Here is a 19,206-nt window from a genome sequence, read left to right as displayed (position 1 = left end):
ATATTCCATTCTGAGCAAAACAACTTTTTTTTGGCCTTAGGTAAAGGAAGCATTAGATGAACTAAATGATTAAAAGCCATAAAACAAACTTGTCAGGATAATATAGCTCTCTTGAAAAATAAATTACTATGATGGTTTTCAAGTAATGATCAGTGCAATAATGAATTCCTAGAAGTTGCAAGTCTAAAATATAAATACATTAATATTTAAATGAGTGATTTTAGCCTTATTCTAGCTGCACTGTATTTTTTTAAGTGTTAGTAATTATGTTTTCTCTGTAATTCCTTTCTGAAATTCTTCTTGATCTTCATTTGGCAACTTTTTATTAAGAAGTATATTTAAATAATTATGGAGTGGCTAGTAAGGTAATTTTATGAGGGAATTTAATGGAATTTTGGTTCCTGATATTCATTCACTTGAAACAGACTAAAATTATGATATTTATTAAACTTTTAGTATGTGCCAGGCATTATGATGAGTGTGAGAGTAAATATAAGATAACCACAGCCTAAGAGGCAGAGAGAGCTAGTGTTTTAACCGCAGGAGAAATTGGGGCTCAGAAATGTTAAGTGACTTGGCCAAGGTCACACAGTAGGTCAGTGAAGGATTTGAGGCCTTCCCCGAATAAACCCTCATTTCCCCTACTTTCTCTCCCTTCTGCATTGCCCTTGGCCTTGGATTGAATAATAATAGTTATTATTATTATTAAGGTACTTATTAAGTGCTTACTATATGCCAAGCATGTTCTAAGCACTGGGATAGATACAAATTAATCACGTTGGACACAGTCCCTGTCCCGCAATCTTAATCCCCATTTTACAAATGAGGTAACTGAAGTCCAGAGAAGTTAAGTGATTTACCCAAGGTCACATAGACATGTGGGGGTGCTGGGATTAGAACCCAGGTCCTTCTTAATCTCAGACCCATCCTCTATCCACTAAGCCATGCTGCACTCTTTATTTGCCTCATCCTCAACCCAACAGTTCTATACATAATTTCTTTTAATGTCTGTCTCCCCCTCTAAACTGAGAGTTCCTTGTGAGCAGGGAACATCTACCAACTCTGTAATATTATATCTTCCCAAGCATTTAGTACAGTGCTCTGCACAGAGTAGGCACTAAATAAATAGGATTGATTGACTACAAATCAGGCCTCTAAACTCTTAGTTTTATTGTCTTTTCCTTAAGCTACACTGCCTCTCTTTATAAATATGTTTGAAATAATAATTATGGTATTTGTTACATGCTTACTATATGCCAACCTCCGTCCTAAGCATTGGAAAGAGACAAGTAGGTCAGTGATTTAATTCAGCAATTAGTAGTATTTAGAAGTTCATAAGAACACTTGAGTACTTATTCCTTTACCCCAATACCCATAGCTCATATGGCTATATCGCTTTCTCCTACCGGTAATTTATTTTAGTGACTGTCTAGAGTGAAAGTTAATTGAGGGTAGGAGTCTTATCTTCTAATTCTATTGTATACCCTCTCAAGCACTTAAAATAGTGCTCTGCACAGATTGATTAATCAATTTAATATCATGTTTTCCTCTTTAAATTTTTCAGACTAAAAGATAGTGTGGACGTTTAACGTGGATTAAGTAGTGTAATCATTGGTTTCTTAAGACCGTTTCTTTGAAAAGAAGGAATGATGCAATACATAAATCATATACATCATATGGCCATATGTATGGCCATTAGACATTCTTTAACTGTAAAGGCACCTCCAAAATGATTGATCTAGGAGTAGATGCAGGGATGATTAGGGAGAGTGGGGAGAAACCCCTAAACATGTCCCTGCTGGGTATAATAATTACCCATAACGGGCACAGCTGAAACGGGTGGGATTTGGTCAAAACTGGTCAATATTGTATTCTCCCAAGCACTCAGTTCAGTGCTCTGCATAGAGCTTAAGCACACCATAAATACATTGATTGGTAGATCAAAATCCCATTCTCGTATCATACAATATAGAATCTGACCATTTTATCTGGGCTGGACACCATGAATTACTTTAAAATATGGTCACTGCTAGAACATTTTCTGCTTTATACTTCAAAGGTGCTACATACTCCCTCTTCCCACAGGGGCCAAACGTATTCAGTGTAATTTTTCCCCATTAGAGTCCATGGGAGTTTGCCATTGACTTCTGTTCACCGTTCGGCGGTTTGAGGGAAAGAGGAAGTGAACTGCTGGGTTTTGGAACCCACAGATCCTGGCTGGCATTTGTTCTTTCTCACTATGACTTCCTGCCAAAAACTCACCCAAATTACTCTCTAATCCCTGCCAACCCATCTACAGCTCAATCAAGCCTCGACAGGAGTTTTCTTAGTAGGAGGGCCCCTTCCCAACTGCAAAAGCCTCTAAACAGTCAGCATTGGACATCAAACTGGATGAAATCCATAGGAGGTGGCATCAGTTGAGAAGACGCTTCTCTCAGGAAAATCTTGGAAGAGCTTCAGAATAATACTCATAATAGTGGCATTTGTCAAGCATTTACTCTGGGCCAAGCACTAAACTAAGCTGTGGAGTAATTACATGATGATCTGGTTGGACACAGTCCCTGTCCCATATGGGGCTCACAGTCCCAGTAGAAGGGAGAACAGATATTAAACCCCCATTTTACAGTTGAGGAAACTGAGGCAAAGAGAAGTTAAGCGACTCACCCAAGGTTACCCAGCAGGCAAGTGATGAGCTGGGATTAGAACCCAGGTACTTGATTGTCAGGTCTGTGCTCTTTCTTCTAAGCTATGTTGCTTTCCTGTGTAGCTTTGCAGGACCTGAGCTGAGGGCTTAGTACAGGGCTCTGCACACAGAAACCTCTAAGTAAATACCACCGATTGACCGATTGATCGATCTGGGGCCTACGGGCAGAAAGCAATCTGGAGTGAGTGAGAGGAAAGTAGAGGGAAGAGCTCCAAGTTCTAGCCAAACTTTCTATCAGTCAGTGCATTTATTAAGAGTCTACAGAGTGTGAATTGCAGTACTAAAAACTTAGGGAAGGGCAACAGAAGCAAGGCATACATTCCCTGTCCTCAAGGTGTTTATGATCTAAGGGGGGGTAGACACAGAGATAAGAGTTAATCACAAATAAAGGGCACAGGAAGCTAAACCAAAGCTATAACAAGAAGTAGCATGGCCTAGTGGATGGAGCTCTTGACTAGGAGTCACTGGACCCGGGTTCTAACCCCAACTAAGTCAGTTGCTTGCTGTATGACCTTGGACAAGTCTCTTAACTTCCCTGGGCCTTGGTTTCCTCATCTGTTAAATGGGGATTCAATAGTCCTCCCTCCAACTTACACTGCGAGCCCTCTGTGGGACAGGGGGCCGTGTCCAGCCTGAAGAATTCGTATCTACCCTGGCTCATACAACAGTGACTGACACATAGTAAGTGCTTAACATATACCAATTTGAAAAAAGTAGTTCAAGTATATAGCCCGTTGAAATATCTGAATAAACAATGGAACATAATAGTTCCTTGGCACTTGGGGGGATTTGTTGTTCATGGTGTGGCCCATGCGTGGTTGACAGGACCCATAATCTCTGTTACTATGGCAGTGACGGGACGGGCGGGGGGGGAGAGCTAGTCCTGCCCTAACCGTCCCCTAGCTCTTACTGTCGGCCATCTCTTTGGTCTCCAGCCTCCCTTTGCAACAAGGCCCCGGCTCATATCAACCAGCACTTTTCTGGACCTGGGGAACTTCACTGACATGTAGTAAAGTCAAACCACACCACCAACCATGAAGGTTACTGTGGAAAGCTTTTTACTTAGTTTTACCAGCATGCAAGGGAGTAACAGTTACACATTGTCACTCACTCCACCAAGGGTCCAATACCAGTCTGCTGGTCAAGGGAGCCCGTTCTGCCAATGCTTGTTTGTGGTTCCAAGTGTTGCTGCTTTCTGCCACTTTTAAGTGCGGCTCTCCTGCTGCTTCTGCTTGAATTCTTGTTCCTCCCCTGCATACTTCTGCTCCAGGTGCCATCTCATGATTCAACCCGACCGCTTTTTATCTGCCTTAGGTATCGCAACTGTGGTTCTATGTGGCAGTCATTGATTGGTGCAGGCCTGTTACTGGGCAGAACATGGAGAGAAAGCCATATCTTTCTCCATGCTCCACCCCCACAGGCCGGCAATCGCCTCTCTCAGGTAGACCCCATCAGTGCCTTCGCCATTCTCTTCCTTGTTGTTCACGGGATCATAAACAGTCACTTGTAAGACAGCTTGTTATGGGCTCACCACACTTCTTTCACGGCTGGTGGCCACCCCCCAACCCCAGAAATCTTGGATGGCTTCGAGAACATCAATCTATCAGTCAATAGTAGTCTTTGAGTGCTTACTGTATGCAGAGAACTGTACTAGGCAATTGGTAGAATACAAGTTCATTCATTCGGTCATACTTATTGCACACTTACTGTGTGCAGAGCACTATACTAAGCACTTGGGAGAGTACCACACAACAATAAACAGACACATTCCCTGCCCACAATGATCTTACAGTCTAGATGGCACCTGAGAAGAAAATTTTGGGGTTGGAGTTTGCGGTTTCTCTGAACAATCCATGAACACCACAGGCAAGACATAGCACAGTCCTGGGACTCAGAGGGACCTGGACTCTAATTCCGGCTCTGCCATTCGTCAGCCGTGTGACCTTGGGAAAGTCACTTAACCTCTCAGTGCCTCAGTTTGCTCATCTGCAAAATAGTGATTTAATATCTGTACTCCCCCCTACTTAGAATGTGAGCCCCATGGGGGACCTGATTATCTCGTATCTACAGAAAGTGCTCAATAAATACGACTCAGTGAATGAATGATTATTCCATCATTTAGTACACTGATTGACACAAGTGAGTGCTTAACAAATACCACAACTATTATTGTTATCATTATTACTATAATCATTATTAGCAATTGAACAAAAATATAGATGCATCCATAATTGAGGAGGATAGGAATGACATGCCTAAGTGCTAGGGTTGGTTGACAGGAGCTGGAGGGATATTATCATCTCTATTTAAAAAGAAAGTTTGTCATTCTCATGACAGATGAAACTGACCTAGGTAAAGACAGGAATTCTCTGAACGGATGCAAAAGAATGCATAAACTCTTCATTTTTAAGGGTGTAGTCTAAGATTTCTGCAGTCAATCTTGATCTCAGAAACCTACCAGGAACAGGCATGTTTGACAGTAAATGCACTTTCTACTTCTCTATCTGATTAAATGCAGGAGTCAATTAATGAAATGAAAGGATTTTTTTTTGAGGTATTTGTTAAACACTTGCTATGTGCCAAGCACTTTATTAAGCCCTGGGGTAGACACAAGGTTGTCAGGTTGGACACTACCAAAAGTCCACTATTAATGAAATGATAGTCTTAGTAATTAATTAATTATGTTGGTTTATCCAATGGTTTGGTTTAGATAGAAATTCCTTTAAACTTGTTAAATGACCCAGCATTCTCATACTGCATTTATGAGGATACTCATAAATGCAGTACTTAAAATCAATCAATCAGTGGTATTTAATGAGCACTTCTGTATGCCCTGAACTAAGAATTTAGGATTCATTCATTCATTTTTTCAATTGTATTGATTGCTTACTGTGCGCAAAGCACTGTACTAAGCACTTGGGAGAGTACAATATAACAACCAATAGACAAATGCCTTCCCACAACCAGCTCACAGTCTACGGGGGGAGACACTCATGAATAAATAGATAAAGAAATAAATAAATAGGATGAAACGCTTTCCCACAATAAATGAAGTACATTAGCTAAATTCCAATTCTATGTCAGGAAGCAAACTTAAACGTATCACAAAATCTCAATTACAGTCAATTGTTTTACAGTTAATTCTCAATCATCCATCCTAAGAAAAAGTAGCAGATAATGTAGAATAGAGCTGGCTCTATCTGGACAATGGAAGAAGGTAGCCACCGAGTTTGTCTGGGCAACAAGGTTGGCAGTACTATGCCGCTGTAGTCTGAGAAGAGCCTTCATTTCAGCCAGCAAGTGATGCACTAGGAGAAGGATGGATGGAACATGTGTTTATATTCAATAGGAGTTAAACATCTGATCAGATAATTCTGGAAGTTCCTAACTACGCATACATAAATCTATTCTTTGATTAAGCGAGTACTCCAAGAACCAGGTATGTATTCTTTATGTTTGTACTAAAAGTTATCTTTTTACATTGAAGATTTGGGACTTCGATGGACATTGTCACCATGTGCTGAATGTTGGGCAAGATCAAGACGTGGACATCTCTCAGATCCTAGTTCTAAATCAGGCAGTACTGGTGACAGGCTGGAAGAGGTAATGTAGGTACCATCAAAACCAAAAAGGATGATGGTTTTCTGCATTTTGATTCAATATCTACCAAGAAAATTATTTTGTTAATGAAGTGTACATACCCTTGATTCTGTTTATCATGATAATGCTGTCTTGTTTTTGTTTCGTTCTGTTTTGCTCTGCCATCTGTCTCCCCTCATTAGACTGTGAGCCCGTCACTGGGCAGGGATTGTCTCTGTTGCCAAATTGCACATTTTAAGTGCTTAGTACAGTGCTCTGCACATAGTAAGCGCTCAATAAATACTATTGAATGAATGAAAATGAAGCATCAAAGCTGTAGCCGATTCAAAAGCATTCATTTTCCGTGACTAAGCCCAAGAGAACAATGGAGAAGTTGGCAAAAAGACTGAATTAGTAATCCTAGAGTCAGAGAGCTCAAAGCGATTCAAAGTTCAGCTCCCTTCCTTCAGGCAGGACTTCACTCACAACTCTTTGAGGCTTCTTACTCACTATTTTCTGGTAAATCTGAAGGGAAGAGGAGCAGAACCTGTTTGGGTTAATGAAAGCACAGAGGTTCTGGAGTCATGAGACCTAAATTCTAATCCCAGCTTTGAACCAAGCCTGACGGATGACCATCTCCTAGTCACTTAATGTTTTCAGTGTCTCAGATTCCTTATCCACAATATAGAGAAAATAATACCCACCTCTCTCTCAAACTCAAAATATTCCATCTTAGTTCTGCATTTGAGTCCAACCAACTTCTTCACTGTGAGGTTTGGGTTCCTGACAGACTTTACATTAAGAAAACATCATATTGTTGTACTCACCCTGTTTCCAACACTATGCACATAGGCACAACCATTTCTCTCCACCCCAAGTTGTGTTCTTTTCACATTCCCACTATCAGAAGGAGGTTCCCTAATTGGGTTGCTGCATTCTATCCAAAACACACAGTGAAAATATACATTAAGGGAAACATGACTCTCTGAAAACTAATATAAAGGTAGTCATTAGAATATAACGATTCTAAATTCCTCCTCCTGCAGTTTAATTCCATCCTCCCTTGCCCACCTTGGTTTAGAAAAGCTTTCAGCTGACTAATGTTTTTATATCTCTTATAAATTCTGCATAGAAAGGCCAGACAATGACCTTGCTCTATTCAAGAAGTAATTCTTCTGTGTTTCACACCAAGGAAAACAGTGGGGTTTTTTTCTTTTCTTTTCAAGGAACAGCCTTTTTTCTTTTATAGTCATAGGTGTATACATAGGTACGTTTGTATATATAAATATATATGTACACACCAGAAAAATATCAGAAAAACTAAAGCAGGTTGCATTTAGAAAATGTGGTGTCCATAAACCTGACAATTTCAGAAAATACCGCTGTTTTCAATAAATGGGCTCTGCAAATTCTTTACTAGGATTGTCATGTTAATGGGCTGAGTTGAAATGAGATACTTTGCTTTTCTTTCCATATGATTTCAAACCCAGACAACTGAATGCTCAGACATCTAAATATACCTTTTCTGCTGCTTTAAAAGGCTCAGAAAAAATTGCTTAATCGTAGCACTAATATACAGCGGCACGTTATATGCAGCAGAGAATGAACTGTATGGTCCATTTTATTCATGACCAATTTTTTTTTTTAGTGAGGGTGAAAAGTATTGTCCAAGCTATTCTACAAGTTATTTTGACAGTATTTCATTATACACACCTTCCAAAGTCCAGACTTTCACATCCAGGCAAGCAATCATGCTCCATTAGTGACTCATAGCTCCACCAAAGCCTGCACCCTAATGATTTCTGTACAGGGCCATGAGTAATAAGTAATTCTAATTCGCTGGGATCACTGCACAGTTTATATTTGGAGACCAGATGGCTCTATTTGAGTCTGGGAGCTTGGAAGATAATTTTTCACTCTTCACCTACTGGACACTAACTCAAATCTGATTTTTTGCTCAAATAGAAATTGGTTGGGTCATGTTGTTTTTCTCACTATGGTGTATAATGATCCACGATTTAAAACCACCACTTACAATTAGGGCTGAACATATGCTCTTTGACCATAATCTATATGTATATAATATAAACAAAGGAGCAGAGGGGCCATAAATTAAAGGTCATCATTCTCTGGGCAATGAATTACCACTTTCTCCAAGTTTTCTACCATCTCATCCCACCCTTACTACTTTCGAGGGATGTCATTTGAAGTCATGTTTCTCTCTAGCTATTGGACATTTCTTTGGCATCCTCATTGCTCTGCTCTCTAATTTAGTGGTGAGATTACATACTCAGGTGTTACCTCAGGTGTTCCTCTTAAAAGCAATCAACTGTATTTATTGAGCACTTATTGTGTGCAGAGCACAGTACAAAGCACTTGGGAGAATACAGTATAACAGAGTTGCTAGACACATTCCCTGCCCACAACAAAGCAGCATGGACTAGTAGAAAGAGCACAGACCTGGAAGGCGGAGTACCTGATTTCTACTCTCAGGTCAATCACTTATCCACTGTGTGAACTTGGACAAGTTGTTTGACTTCTCTGTGCCTTACTTACCTCATCTGTAAAATGGGGATTAGGGCTGTGAACCCCATGTGAGACATGGACAGTGTCAAATGAGTGTCCTACCCCAGGACTTAATATAGTGCCTGGCACATAGTAAGTGGAGAAGCAGCGTGGCTCAGTGGAAAGAGCACGGGCTTTGGAGTCAGGGCTCATGAGTTCGAATCCCAGCTCTGCCACTTGTCGGCTGTGTGACTGTGGGCAAGTCACTTAACTTCTCTGTGCCTCAGTTCCCTCATCTGTAAAATGGGGATGAAAACTGTGAGCCCCACGTGGGACAACCTGATTCCCCTATGTCTACCCCAGTGCTTAGAACAGTGCTTGGCACATAGTAAGTGCTTAACAAATACCAACATTATTATTATTATTATTATTACTTAACAAATATCTTGAAAAAAACTACACTAAAAAGCAAGGAAAGCTGTGTCTGACAACCAGAATGATCCAGAACAAAAGGGGCTCATCCATCCCTTCTTCCTCGCATCTAGAAGGTGATTCATGAGGAATGCTGGCCCCATAAAGCAGTTCTCTGACTGAAACTTTTAAGCACTGGTGTTCTTAAGAGCAAGCAAATGTGCTTAGGTGAGAAACATTGGCCCCGTAGTGGTAAAGCACAAGTCATGAGATAAGTTCTTAGCTATCAAAAGCACAACTAACTTTTCCTTTGGAAGCTTTTAGCTTGGCATTTGATTGAGATAATGGCAGGTAATTAGTTCCTTGGATTTTTGACATCCAAAGTCAAATATCAAAGGAATTTTTATTCACATTCTGAAATCAGCAAAGTATTGAATGTGGGAACATACTGACGGTCCCTAGTTAAATAGTAACATTACAGGAAGCACTATGAATTCAGATGAAGACAGATCCAGGATTGGTTTTTGGCAGTAAAGCAGCAGCTTAGAAGAGAATAGCTGACCCCAAATTTATCCTCCAAAGTAACAATAGAAAACCAAAAGATAGATCCTAAAATCCTTGTGTGATTAGGAGAATGAGTTTATTAATAACTGCCTGGCCCAGCCAAGTTCTGATCCAGCTAATTTCTTTCTCTTTTTTATCAGGGTAATTACTATATTTCGGCTTCACAGCTTGACTCAGGTTTTCATTCAACCTGAGGAATGGAAAGGAGGAATACAACACCAGGATGACATCTTATGTGCTGCCTTTTTACCACCACAAACTCTAGTCACAGGTAGACACAGAATTCATGTGCAAAACTTCACACTGAATTTGCTTCTCTGAGCAGTGACTTAGGGAAAGATGTTGATTCTACAGGACAGACTAAACTGTGGGTGTTTCTGTCCACCTTTTCTCTTGCATAATGTCAGTCAGCCAGAGCTCTAGGAAAAAGCCCCCAGATTCAGATATGATGCAAAATTAAGCCTTTTAAAAATGCCTACACAAGTAACCATTTTCTGCACTACTGGTAGGGATATGTTCTAAATCGAAACCACCAGTGACCCATATTTTGGTCTCCTTCATTTTTACATTAAGCAGAATTGTTGGTATAAAAAGGAATGAAAGTCAATATGAAATGATCTTGGACATTCTTGAATAAGATTTTGTGAGGGTATATGATGTGAACAGATTACATAAATGGAAAGTAGGGCTTCAATTTGTATAATGAAATGGAAATTCTTGAGAATTTGACTAATGATAGTGAGTAGTGTCAATCCTGAAGATTAATTTGCATCTACAGTGTGAAAGGCCAACTCCAAAGTGTGTTTAGGGAATATTAAGCATGGACAGTTCTGTCAATGCAATACATTTCTTTAAAGAAAAACTGTCCTTTCTGCCCATGCAGTTCTTCATTCTTGGCTTATTCATGATTCAATCAGCTTTCTGAATCCTCTTGTAAAAAGAAATGGGTATATTCATGTATAGTCTATTGAAGGTTGAAAGAGGGGTGGTTGTTATGGGCATTATGCATAACCATAGCAATCACTTTGGTCAGTAGACTTTAACTCTATCGAATCCTCAGTCCAGTCTGCATCATCACATGGCCCACTCCTCTCTTCAACTGACCAAGGTTCTTATCTCTTTTCCCAACCCTTCAACAAAATATTAGTTCTTCAGGGGTCTACCATAGTCTTTGCTATCTGCCCAAGCCCAGATCCAAGGCCAAGGAAACCAAGGACCCAAACCACAAACCTCAATCTTGTACTGATATCTTCTAGTAAGTCAGGGTGCTCAGAAGACTTCAGAATGGGGGCCAATGGTTTAAAAGGTGAAGTGTCAATAGTAAGAGAAGTAGTCGTATTTAAGCGCTGATTGCATTTTGCTAAGTGCTGAGGAAGCATACATAGGTGGGAGTAGACATAGTCTCTGGCCATCAAGGGCCTCACAGTCTAAGAATATAAGTGGAGAGGGATTGGGTACAGTGGCATAAGGAAAAATGAAAGAATAAAACAATAAAGCAACATAAAAGATCCAAAAATAAAAGTGCAGCCATCGATCTCCTCAGGCTTCTCCAGTCAGATTTGATCCTCACAACCTGAGAGATGGTAGTCAGGTCTGCCACAGAAATGATGGCAAAAATAAGTGTGGAGGAGAGAAAGAGGTAAGAAAAAGGAATAAAGGAGTAATGTTAGAATGGAGAAAATGGGAACGAAGGAAGGACAGTCTTGTCCTATGCTGCTGAGTCATCTCTGACCCACAGTGATGTCATGGACGCATTTATCCCAGACTGAATCACCTCCATCTGCAATTGTTCTGGTAGTGTATCCATACAGTTTTCTTGGGAAAACTATGAAAGTGGTTAACCATTACCTTGTTCTGCTCAGTAAACTTGAGTCTCCGCCCTCGACTCTCTCCCATGCCGCTGCTGCCCAGTACAGGTGAATTTTGACTGGTAGCAGATTGCCTTTCACTCGCCTGCCACTGCCCAAGCTAGGAATGGAATTGGTAGGCTTCTGCTTGACTCTCCCTCCAGAAGTAGAGACTGGTAGAGTACTGGAAACTCTCCAGGTGCAACCCTGGAGAAGCCTGGGGGAATGCACAGTAAGGACAATAATAAAAAGTAAAGGGAAGGAAAAGAAAGGAGGAGATTTTTGATGGGAAAAAAGGGCTGCCTTGAGACGAGAGGATGGGAAAAGAAAAAGGACAAGAAAGAAAAATATGAATAGAGGAAAAAAATGAGTTGTGTTTTCACCAGTCTCTTATCAGACGCCTGTCACCTGTGATCATCTGGGACATGTCTCTCACTTTTTGGATTTGACTGCTGTGTTATATTTCTACCCAGTTCTAGTTGTCCATTTGTGATTTAGTTACTTCTCAGTGATATGTGCTCTTTTCAAAATTGGACATAGGAAGCTATGATGGTGAGATTGTTGTTTGGAATAGTAGCACAGAAAATGCTTCCTGTATTCTTCATCCTGATTTTCAAAGACCGCTAAAATCAAAATTGGGTGAGTGATATCCTGAAGGTAAGGTAACATTATACCAAGGTTAAATCACTATAGCTTTGTTCTGTTTATGCATATATTGTGCATTACATTCCCAAATTATAAATGATTGACTATAAACCCCAGGGATTATTTAAACCATTGTTTTCTCAACCTGACTAAAAATAACTGAGGTTTTGCTCATGTTAGCTAATTCTTTGGAGCGTGATAAGCCATCACTTCTCTTTATGACACATCAGCATTTTTTTATATTTACACCAGGGAGCAGTCCTTTCATTTTTATCCTGTTTACTTTGGGCCAGTAAATGTTACCAAATTACTTCTGCCTGTTTTTGGGAAGCCCCTAAGGTACCTCAAACAAGATGAAAACTGAAACTTGTTCTGGCTTGCTAGAACACTCCAGCACATATTATTTTAAGCATAATGCCTCCTCAAAATCAGAAATTATTGCTTACTTCATAATCACAAAGGTGCACAAGAAGGGAGATAGTGCTTCGTGTTTTACAGTAACAATAGAACACATGCAAAGTTTATGTTTTTTGCAAAATGATTTGACAATTTTCTTTCACCCTTCATTTTAGTTACATAAAGTTTGTCCATAGAGCAACTGATTTGGGAAATGAATGTGCATTTTTAAAATCACTCAAAAATCAGTTGTCTCAAATACACATATTTAAAATGCCTCTACAGGGGCTTAGGAATGGATTAGTCATTTCGGTCAGTTCTCTGTGAATAGACGGGGAAGTGATTAAAGCTAGCAATATCCATGAATACAGTCAATCAGTGGTATTTACTGAGTGATTACTATGTGCAAAGCTTATTACCATGTACTAAACACTTGGGGGAATCCATTACAATAGAGTTGGGAGGGACCATCTCTGTCCACAAGTAGCTTACAGTTTACAGGGGAAATAGACATTGAAACAGGCTAAAAATGGGGAAAATGGGAGAGTATAGAGATATATACAATTGCTGTGGGGCAGAAAGTGGGTTGAATTTCAAATGCTTAAGGGGACAGATTCAAGTACATGGGCAATTTAACAGGGAGGGTAAGTAAGGGAAGGGACTTATGTAGGGCTTCGAAGGTAGGAAGAATGATGATTTGTCAATCAGATTTGTCAATCAGATTTGTCAATTTGTCAATTGTATTTACGGAAGATTTATTGTGTACAGAACACTGTACTAAGCACTTGGAGAGTATAACATAACCAAGTTAGTAGACACGTCTCCTGCACACAAGTCTGATAGGAAGAGAGAGGAAATTCCAAGCCAGAGGAAGGTTGTGGGCCATGGATTGGTGGTGAGACCGAGGAGATTGAGGTACAGTGAATAGGTTGGTGTACAGGGAGGTAAGTGTGTGAGCTGAATTGTAGAAGGAGATCAGCAAGGTCAGGTAGGACAGGGAGCAAGTGTGTTAAAGCCAATTATAAGGAATTTCTGTTTAATGTAGAAATGGAAGAGCAACCCTAGAAGTTTTGGAAAAGTAGGGATATGTGTACTGAATTTTTAGAAAAATGACCTGGGCAGCACAGTGAAGTAGGGACTGGAGAAGGGAGGGGATGGAGGCAGGGAAATTACTTACGAGACAGGGTATGATATGTGCTTAGATCAATGTGGAATCACCTTGGATGAGGAAGATGGGGTGGATTCTAGAAATGTGAAGGTAGAACTGACAGGATATACTTACATACTGAATATGCAGGTTGAACAAGAAAGATGAGTTTAAGATAATGCCAAGGTTATGGACCGTGAGTCAGGGAGGAAAGGAGCATTGGCTATCATGATGGGAGACAGTCTTGGGGGAGACAGACCTTGGATGGTTGATGAGGAATTATTTTTTTGGATGTGCTAAGTTTGAGGTGTTGGTGAGACATTAAAGTAGAGATGTCCTGAAAGCAGGACAAAATGCAAAACTCTAGAGAAGGAGAGAAGTTGAAGCTGGAGAGATAGAGTTGAGAATCAGCTGGATAGAGTTGGTAGTTGAAACCTTAAGAGAAAATGAGTTCTTCAGGGGCGTGGGAGTAGATGGAAAATAGAAGGAAACCCAGAACTGAGCCTTGGGAGACTCGCACAGCAGCGCCGCTCAGCAGAAAGAGCACGGGCTTGGGAGTCAGAGATCATGGGTTCTAATCTTGGCTCCACCACTTGTCAGCTGTGTGACTTTGGGCAAGTCACTTAACTTCTCTGAGCCTCAGTTACCTCATCTGTAAAATGGGGATGAAGACTGTGAGCCCCACGTGGGACAACCTGATCACCTTGTATCCCTTCAGCACTTAGAACAGTGCTTTGCACATAGTAAGCCCTTAACAAATGCCATCATTATTATTATATGAGTAAAAGAGGATGAGAAAGAGACTGAGAAGGAGCAGCCAGAGAGATAGGAAGAGAATAAGGAGAGGACATTGTCAATGAAGCCAAGGTTAGGTGCTGGTTCTAGGAGAAAGGGGTGGTTCACAGTGTTGAAGTCAACTGGGAGATCATGGAGGATTCAAATGGCATAGAGGACATTGGATTGTCAAGAACGAGGTAATTGGGGATCTTAGAGTGGACATTTCTATGGTGTAAAGGTGGCAGAAGCCAGATTGGTTAAGGAGAAAACTGGAGGAGAGGGAGTAGAAGCAGAAGGTGAGTATAAACAACTCACTTAAGAGGTTTGGAAAGGAATCATAGCAGGGAGATAGGATAAAACTGGAGAGTGTCGTGGGGTTAAAGGAGGTTTGTTTGGTTTTTAGAATAGGGGATATACGGACATGTTTGAAAACAATGGAGAAGGAGACATTGTAAAGTGAGCAGGTGAAAATGACAGTTCAGGAGTGAAGAAGAGAAAGGGCAAGTGCTTTAATAAGATGTGAAGGAATAGGGTTGGAGGTGTACATAAGGGTAGGAGATTTTTAGGGGACACTCCTGGGAAAAATGGAAGAGTCAAAAGGGGGAAGGGGGAAGGTGGGACTGGAGAAGTGCAGAGGAGCCTTGAGGGAGATAACACCTGAAGATTTCAGTTTTTTGATGAAATTGGAGGCCTGCCTGCCACTTTGAGAAGTGGGTTAAAAGTCTGAAACAACTGGCATATACAATGGGCATAGGGAATCAATAAAGATGGAGAAATATTGTTGCTGGGAAGAGGAGAGGGCATAGTTAAACCAAATGGACGTTGACATGGATGAGGTTGGCCTGTATCAGGATTTCCACTCGGGGTGCTCTGCAGCTGGAGTACAAGTAGCCCAGGTTTTGCAGGTTGATGGGCAAGATTGACGGAGACAAAGGAGAGGAAGAGGTTGATTTCAGCAATAAGGGTTGAGAGGAAGGAATGGATTTATGCATCAAAATAAAATGTGTTGGGTATTGAGACCAAATAAGGCTTATTTACTTTGAAAAATTGGAGGGATCAAGAAATCAGGGATCTCTATGGGGGAACAGGAGCGCTTTTCAGGGTCGTGTAGAGAGAGAGAGAAGGCTGGTGAGGAGTGTGGCCTAGTGGAAAGAGAACAATCCTAGGAGTCACTGAACCTGGGTTTTAATCCCGGCTCCATCACTTGCCTGCTATGTAGGCAAGTCATTTAACCTCTCTCTGCTTTAGTTTCCCCATCTGCAAAATTGGGATTCAGTACTCATCTTACCTCTTACTTAGACTGTGAGCTTCATGTGGGACCTGATCATTTTGTATATCTACTCCAGGGCTTAGTACGGTGTTTGATAGATAGTAAACCCTTAAAAATCCCACAATTATTATTATTACTAGGAAGTGGTCAGATAGAGGGATTTCAGGTTTTTTTTTCCTATGCTATCTGTTAAATGCTTAAGAGGTTCCAGACACTGTTCTAAGCACTGGGGTAGATAAAAGCTAATCAGGTTAGACACAGTCCATGTCCCACGTGGAGCTAATAGTCTTAATCCTCATTTTATAGATGAGGTAACTGAGATACAGAGAAGTTAAGTGATTTGCCCGAGGTCATTCAGCAGACAAATGGCAGAGCTGGAATTAGAACCCAGGTCCTTCTGATTCTCAGGCCTGTGCTTTATTCTCTGGACCACACTGCATCAGAGTCAGTGAGGGTAGAATTGGTGATGGGAGAGGTGGGATGGAGCAGGAGGTGGGTGGAGTTAAAGAAAGAGAGGAAAGGAGTCATGGGAAAGTCATCAAGAACATTCATGTGTTAATTGTAATCCCTGAGGATCAGCCTGAGAATCAGTTTAGGGTTGGAGAAAGAAGGAATAGAAAAAATCTTTCAAAATAATTTAAGAATTTGGAGGTGGGATTTGGGGAGAGGAGATAATGGCAACATTTAATGGAGTAGGTGGTAGAAGTGTCTGACAGGCTTCTAAGGAAGGGAAGGAGCAAGACTAAAGGCAGGGTGATGTAAAATGAAAACCAAGAAAGGGAGCCAACCACTCTTGCTTTCCCAGTGAGAGTACAATACAACTTTTATAATTGGGAGAATACAACAGAGATGGTAAACACATTCCCTGCCCACAATAGGTTCACAGTCTTGAGAGAGAAACAGAAATAAATAAATAAATTATGCATTTGTACATAAGTGCTATGGGGCTGAGGGAGGGGTGAAAAAGGGAGCAAATCAGGGTGATGCAGAAGAGAGTGGTAAAGAGGAATTAATATTTAGTCGAGGATGTTGTGAAGGTTGAAATGACAGGATTTAGTGATAGCTTGAATATGTGAATATGTAATAAGGATAACACCTAGGGCTTGTGAGACAGGAAGGCTGGAGGTATTGTCTATAGTGACTAGAAAATCAGAGGGAGCACAGGGTTTGTATGGGAAGAGAAAGAGGTCTGCTTTGGACACGTTAAGTTTGAGGTGTCAGTGGGACATTCAAATAAAGATGTTCTGAAGCCTGGAGGAAATGCAAGATTGCAGAGAGGGAGAAAGATCAGGGCTGGAAATGTAGATTTGGAAACCATCCACAAAGCCATGGTAGTTGAAGCCATGAGAGTCAATGAGTTCTCCAAAGGAGTGGGTGTAGATGGAGAGTAGAAGAGACCCAGAACTTATCAAGGAGGGACTCCCGCCGATAGAGGATGGGAGGTAGAGGAGGAGCCTGAGAGACAGAATGAGCAGCCACAGAGATAGCAAAATAATCTAAACTTTCAGAATCCCAAGATCCTGGAGCCCCTAGGCTGGGAGCAAAGACAGGAATGGAGAGGAGGGAGCTGCAGGCTGCAGTGGGCAGTGAGGGAGGAGGGGAAGGGGCAGCCCTGGGGGTGAAGAAGATTCAGAAAGAACCTGGAGGACTCATACATGAAGGTAGCTTATTCCACAGCCCAAGGTGGGGTACAGACAGCCCTGTAGCCCCCCAGCTTTGGAGTGACTGAGTCCAAAAATCACCATTTTGCCAAGTGGAACAATGATGCTATTTGGCACTGTCACAGGGTCTGCCATGCAGTGAAACACCACAGTGTGACATGTGATGACATCGCCCTTTCCTCTCCACCCAAATGGCTACCTTACTGCTACAGGCTCTCGTTATATCCTGGCTAGACTACTGTGTCAGCCTTCTCTCTGACCTCCCTTCCTCCTCTCTCGCCCCGCTCCAGTCTATTCTTGACTCCGCTCCCCGGCTCATCTTCCTCCTGCAGAAACGATCTGGGCATGTCACTCCCCTTCTTAAACAACTCCAGTGGTTGCCTATCAACCTCCGCTCCAAACAAAAACTCCTCACTCTAGGCTTCAAGGCTCTACATCACCTTGCCCCTTCCTACCTCTCCTCCCTTCTCTCTTTCTACCACCCACCCCTCACGCTCTGCTCCTCTGCCGCCCACCTCCTCACCATCCCTCGGTCTCGCCACGTCCTCCCGCGGTCCTGGAACGCCCTCCCTCCTCACCTCCACCAAACTGATTCTCTTCCCCTCTTCAAAACCCTACTTAAAACTCATATCCTCTAAGAGGCCTTCCCAGACTGAGCTCCTCTTCTCCCTCTACTCGCTCTGCCACCCCCCCTTTACCTCTCCGCAGCTAAACTCTTTTTTTCCCCCTTTCTCTCTGCTCCTCCCCCTCTCCCTTCCCATCCCCACAGCACTGTACTCGTCCGCTCAACTGTATATATTTCCATTACCTTATTTATTTTGTTAATGAATTGTACATTGCCTTGATTCTATTTAGTTGCCATTGTTTTTACGAGATGTTCTTCCCCTTGACTCTATTTATTGCCATTGTTCTTGTCTGTCCGTCTCCCCCGATTAGACTGTAAGCCCGTCAAACAGCAGGGACTGTCTCTATCTGTTGCCCACTTGTTCATTCCAAGCACTTAGTACAGTGCTCTGCACATAGTAAGCACTCAATAAATACTATTGAATGAATGAATGAATTCTCCATCTTGCCTGTGTTATGACACCTTGTCTCATGAGGGGCATCCACTTGAACTTCCACTCGTAGCTGGCTGAAGGTGGCTCTGGGGGCCCTTGACTGCCAGAGAGGACTGAATCTCAAGGAAGGGAAGGACAATCCTTTATTGTACTTAGGTTGTGAGCTCCACATGGGAAAGGGACTGTGTCTGATATGATTGATTTGTATCCATCACAGCACTTAGAACTGTGCTTGAAACCTAGTAAGTGCTTAACAAATACCATTAATGAAAACAAATGCGTAAAATATTCTGGCTTTTCCACTGTGAACACAGGCAGAGCCCTTTAATAAATATCGGGGAGCTATCAACCCAAAGACAAGGATGGTCCGTACCAATGACAAGCTTGAAGCCTAATCCATCATTTATTTTAATGTCTGTCTCCACTGTAGACTGTAAAGTCCTTGTGGCAGGGTCTGCCTCTACCAATTCTGTTTTCCAAGAACTTAGCACAAAGCTCTGCATACAGTAAGCATGCAATAAATACCATATACTGGTTGGTTTTGAAGAAGTTATAATCTGCTGGTGTAATTAGACTGGAGAATTAAAGAGTCTTCCTTGTACCTCTGAGGTCTCCTGAAACTGCAGAATGCCATGTCCTCTT

The 19,206-nt window shown here is 41.6% G+C and overlaps 1 protein-coding gene across 1 annotated transcript in view; it reads left to right on the top strand.

Annotated features, from left to right (window-relative positions):
- The window catches only part of WDR49 (WD repeat domain 49), a 156,094-nt gene that overhangs the window by 101,923 nt on the left and 34,965 nt on the right, over nt 1–19,206 (top strand). Inside the window, exons 10-12 of the mRNA XM_039914527.1 lie at nt 6,192–6,307; nt 9,904–10,034; nt 17,354–17,506. Of these exons, the coding sequence (XP_039770461.1) occupies nt 6,192–6,307; nt 9,904–10,034; nt 17,354–17,506 (400 nt within the window). The remainder of the gene's footprint in view (nt 1–6,191; nt 6,308–9,903; nt 10,035–17,353; nt 17,507–19,206) is intronic.

This window comes from Ornithorhynchus anatinus, chromosome 1 (genome assembly GCF_004115215.2).
Source record: "Ornithorhynchus anatinus isolate Pmale09 chromosome 1, mOrnAna1.pri.v4, whole genome shotgun sequence".
NCBI classification, from domain to species: Eukaryota; Metazoa; Chordata; class Mammalia; order Monotremata; family Ornithorhynchidae; genus Ornithorhynchus; species Ornithorhynchus anatinus.
This window is presented reverse-complemented; position numbering and strand designations above follow the sequence as displayed.